Genomic DNA, 5,367 nt, shown 5'->3' on the forward strand with positions numbered 1-5,367 from the left:
GAAGTGACCATTTCTTTCGAAGAACGCCAGCGAGCACAAAGTGTCTCTTCTACTAGGGGGACGCCCGGGCAAACTCCGGGCCTACAGTTCCCCCAATATGCCAACTCGGTCATGGACCCGGCCGAGTTGCTATCTTAAGAGAGGCCTCCTTCCTCTTTTCGGGTGGACGCTGCTGGACCGTCCGTCCCAATTCCTGAACAACCCCATCTCCAACATAGCAGGTCGGACAGGCCTAGGACAGGCATTGTCATTGCTGAACCGTCCGACTTGCTACCTCGCAGTGCCCCTTCTACGGGAAATCAGGCGGCCGCTGGAAAAGATAAGGGCAAGGTCCCTTGACGCCTGATGGCGTGGTGATGGCTAGAGGTGGCCAGGGCTCCAGAAGCAGGAGCTCGGCCGAGGCCGCTGACTTGGACAGTGTTTTGTCCTCAGAATTTGGAGTTGCTCCTCACCTTGGTGAAGAGGAAGAAGAGAACGAGGCAGAGGGTGAGGCGGCGGCAGAAGAGGCCGTCGCCTACAATGACACCTTCAAGGACCCGAACTCCTGTACAGTGGGTAGCATGGCCTTGGGCTACCTGAATGATGGGTTGGATTAATACAAGGAATTTTTCCAACTAGGAGTGGGGTTTGAACTGGTGCCGCCCAAAATCTTTTTCTATGGCCACCAGGGAAGATGAGCGGTCGTGCCGCAGATCTTTCAGTGTCTATCATGTCGCTCTGGACGTTGGACTTCGCTTCCCCCTTCATCCCTTTATTCGTACCGTTCTGGACGAATATAATATTTCTCTTTTCCAGCTGATGCCGAACAGCTGGTTAAATATTTTTGGGTACTTAGTAACGTGCATCTGGAAAGGCTTCAAGCCTGACTTTCCGGTTTTCTGCGAGATGCACTCCATGACTCATCTGGAGAAGCACACGGACGACTGGTTCATCCTCAGCACCACTAAGGACTATATGGTGTTGATGGATCGTGTGTCAAAATGGCGAGATTGGAAGAACTGATTCTACCGCATCAAAACAAAGGATTTGGAGTTCGACTTGTGGATGAATCGGTTTAATACTAAGCCGATCCAGCTTGGCCGAGGGGATCACAAGCCGTACAAACCACCCGTTCACCCTAATCAAGAACATCAACTTGACTATTTTAGGGTCAAGAAGGTGAAGAGGGACGGCAAAATGGTGGCCGTTCCACAAGACTGGATTCTTTTGGTCGACTGGATTCGGGACCCGATATTTATATCGACATGCGGCCTATACAAGAATCTTCCCCAAGGTGGGTCTTTAAAACATTTTATCGTTCGCATGCTAATTCTTTGAAAATTTTTCTAACTCTTTCTTTTCTCCCCTTTTGCAGAGGAAGCGTACGCCATGCTAGACTACGAGCAGAAGGGCAAGGTCGACATGTCCGAGATTGACTTGGCTCAATACAAGGCTCGGCAAAAGATGTACAAGCAAACCTAGGAGGTACGGAGGATTGATCTAGGACCCCTTCCGACCCAGAGGCTAAGACGAAGTCGTTGACTGCTTCAAAGCAGTCCAAAGGAGAGCAACCCCGGCTGTCAGGAAGCGGGGTCTCCAAGTCCGTGGATCCGACAACGCGGTCAGTTCATGATTTGTTCGCAGAAGCGGACGAACGGGGTAAGTCGTCCCCGGTAAAAACGACCGGCCCTGTCTTGATTCCGCCCTTCCAAAGAGTCAAGAAATCTGATTGGAAAGCAGCTGCCAGTCAGTCAGCTGAAAAGCTACCTGGTCGCACAAGTGAAGGAGAGGACAAACCCCCGCCACCTCCTCCATTCACCTTCAACCTTCCTTCTCCTCACAGCTTCTCAAACGGTTGGTCAAAGTTTTATACTTCCCTTTGCTTTCTTGCAAGCCTCTTTTTTGCTCGATTTAACACCTTTTGTGGCCGCGTGTAGATATTGCGGAGGAGATAAACATGAAGCTGCCCGGCTAGTCGCTTACTGTCGCGGACAAGAAGGCCATGAGAGAAGCCATGGCCAAGGCCGTCCCCAGGAGCAGCGGGACAAGCTGAGGGGGATCAATGAGGGCTTCCTCGACCCCATGATAAACTGTAGTGCCGAGGTAACCTTTCATGATTTTTTACCAATTTAGATTTCATACTTAGAACATTTTTCTTAATTTGTTTTTGCTAACTGCTATTCGTCCGAGTTCAGCTCTTCCTCAGGCTCAATGCCTTCCTAGATTGGAAGGAGAAAGAGAACGAGCGATTGAAATAGGCCTGGGATGAAGTAAGACGGGCGGAGGACGCCGTCACGGGAACGACCGCCATCCAAAGGGTTCATTACGAAACCTAGATAACCGCGTTGTCCGACAAGGCGGCGCGGCAAACTGAAGGTCTGATGAAGCTGGGCAAGGCTCTTGAAAAAGAGACATTGGCAAGGGAAACCTTTCAGCAAGAAAGGGACACGACGATTCTTACCGCCCAACAATGGAAGGAGGGTTTCGAAGCCTCCGAGAATCTGAAAGGAGACCTAACCTTGGCCCAGCAAAACCTTCAAGTGGCCCTCGTAGAGGCGGACACCCTCAGGGGCCGAGGTGGAATCTCTGAAGAAGTCTGTTTCAGACTTAACCGAACAGCTGAAGGCACCTCGGCCGCCCAGCCCTACTGAAATCATCCGCATCGAGCATAACGCCGAAGAAAGGCTGAAGAGCCATTTATTTGAGGCTTTCGAATTAATGGTGGACGAGGGTGAGGCCGCCTATTACCAGTAGCGCTTCACCAAGCGCCTCAACTTTGTCTGCCTTAGGGAAGAGGCCAAGAAGGTAGGGCAGCCCCCTCCTGAACTGGTCGTGACCCTGACCGAATCCGAGGGGGATGAGGACGATGAGGAGGAGGTGGACGAAGGTGAGGACGAGAAAGAGGTGGGGCCGACTGGCGAAGAGGTGCCTGCTGAGGATCCGTCCACCCTCGTCGCGGCTGATGAGAAAGAGTCGGCCATAGAGGAGCCTGCCAAAGATGATAACTTGGCTGAATAGAGCTTAGGTCCTTCATCAGCAGCTGCCAAGCTTCAGTCATTTTGTTTTTAGCACTTAGTTTATTTTCTTATCACTGAACAATTTTAATTTTAATGCCGCCTACTTTGAGCGGTTGTGTAAGATATTTTGCCGCCTTTTGAGCGGTTTTATTTTATTTAAATTTTGCCACCTTCTGAGCGGTTTTTATGCTTTTTCCATACTTAGCAAATTTTGCGCACTTTGTTATACTTTTTATTGCTTTCGTACGAGCACTAGGGGTATTCCCCTTTATTCGACGATCGCCTGGTTCAAATTCTAAGTGGTTTGATTAGCTTGGTAAATTTTATACCTTGAAGGGTATGAATACTAGCAAGTTAATCAAATCATATATCATGATTGCCCTTGGAGTAGGTAAACACCGAATCAACATTAGGTATACGACCGTCTAGTTGGCTTTATTGGAGCCGTCCATTGAAACTATCGCTCGGACATGCTCAGGAAATTTCAAGTAATATCTCAACTCGGAAATTTCTAGGTTTTGGCTGGGCTAGGACGCCTAGGTATGCCCTTACCCCCTTTTTGGGCATAAATTCCTTAGACAAAATTAGGCTACCTTTGTGCTTAATCGTCCGTCCTAGTTGTGGTCGGACGCTTTCTTTGACGTTGGGATTCCCTTGCTTAAACAATTGCACGGTCGCTGGGTTGTACCCTTTACGACCGAGCTGTTATGTTGCAACTGACCCTATTTTTATTTTTATTCGGCATTTTTGTTCATTCTTTTAAAGGCCGAGCTGGTATGTTGCAAGCAGCATCGTTATTATTTTTATTTTTACTCGGCATTTCTGCTGAATAATCGAAAGATATAAACAAACCAAATAAGATAACAACACTTGACTTTTTCATTAATTCGTCAAAATTACATTGTTGGGGCCATGCAGCCTTAATTACATTGCTCGGTCATCAAGACCTAACTGTATATAAAACTTTTGGCTAAGTAAAAGAAAACTTAAACATAGTATTTCTTTAGATTGTCCTTGTTCCAAGTACGAGGAATCGGACGGCCATCCAAGGCTTTGAGTCGGTAAGTGCCATCTCGGACTTCTTCTCTAATTCGGTACAACCCTTCACAGTTTGGAGTCAACTTTCTATCCTCATTAGTCCGGCCTACCGCTTCCATTTTTCTTAACACCAAATCACCCATTTTCAGCGGCCGCTTAGACACTCGGTGATTATATGCTCTTGTCATTCTAAGACGGTAAACCTCATGTCTAAGTGCTGCGTTGCCTCTTGCCTCTGGGAGAAAATCTAAGGCAGTGTTCATAGCTTCCCAATTGGCATTTTCATCATGTAGCATCACTCGAAGAGTGGGCTCGTACATTTCAATTGGGAGCACAGCTTCAGCACCATAGACTAAGAAAAATGGGGTTTCTCCTGTTGAGCCCTTTACTATAGTACGTATGGAACACAAAACATTAACCATCTCATCTGCCCACAGGCCTGCCTGCTTTCTCAAGCTTTCGCTTGATGCCATTGGAGATCAGCTTGTTACAGGCCTCAACCTGGCCGTTGGCTTGGGGACGACCGACTGAGGCAAAACAATAAGTGATGCCCTGGTCACTTAGCCATTCTTTGAGTTGGCGCGTTTTGAACTGAGGTCCATTGTCAAATATCATGGACTGAGGTACTCCATAACGAGTAATAATATACTTCCACATGAAGGCTGATACGTCCGTCCACTTAATCCCTCGTACGGCCTCATATTCAACCTATTTTGTCAATGTAGTCGACAGCTACAAGCACATACCGCCTTTGGCCGAACGCTGGAGTATACAGCCCCAAGATGTTCATGTCCATTTTGCAAAGGGAAGTGGACTGCTTATGGTTGACAGACTATTAGCCAGACGGTGAATCAAGGTTGCGAATCTCTGGCACTTATCACATCTTTTCACCATCTTCACAGCGTTCGCGTTCATGCTCGGCCAATAATACCCTAGATGGGTAACCTTTTCTGCTAAGGCTCGTCCGCCTATATGGGATCCACAATGCCCTTGGTGGAGGTCGTCCAACACATCATGCCCTCTTTCCAGAGTGATACACTTAAAGTATGGTTTCACAAAAGCTTTCTTGAACAATTCCCCTCTCTTCATTTCGAACCAAGCTGCTCTCTTTTTCATCAGCCAACGCTCTTTTGGGTCAGCCGGGAGTATCCCGTCCCTTAAGTATGAGATGATCCCATCCATCCAAGTGGAGATTCTGTCAATGATTTGTATTGGCTCGGCATCAATACTCCTTTTTACCTTTACCCCCCAAAACACTGATCTGGGAGTGTCACATGATGTCGAGGATGCTAATTTAGAGAGCGCGTGCGCTTGATGGTTTTCTGAACAAGGG

The 5,367-nt window shown here is 47.9% G+C and overlaps 1 protein-coding gene across 1 annotated transcript; it reads right to left on the bottom strand.

Annotated features, from left to right (window-relative positions):
• Positions 1-3,982: 3,982 nt before the first annotated feature.
• LOC145575464 (uncharacterized) lies at positions 3,983-4,507 on the bottom strand. Its single transcript, XM_081633334.1, has one exon. It carries the CDS (start codon positions 4,505-4,507, stop codon positions 3,983-3,985), a length of 525 nt encoding a protein of 174 aa, XP_081489460.1.
• Positions 4,508-5,367: the final 860 nt, after the last annotated feature.

This window comes from Chenopodium album, chromosome 13 (genome assembly GCF_948465745.1).
Source record: "Chenopodium album chromosome 13, dcCheAlbu1.1, whole genome shotgun sequence".
Lineage (NCBI taxonomy): Eukaryota > Viridiplantae > Streptophyta > Magnoliopsida > Caryophyllales > Amaranthaceae > Chenopodium > Chenopodium album.

Bases quoted from the DNA above. Each gene is read 5' to 3' on its own strand.
- LOC145575464 (XM_081633334.1), bottom strand. From the start codon at position 4,507: ATGGCATCAAGCGAAAGCTTGAGAAAGCAGGCAGGCCTGTGGGCAGAT.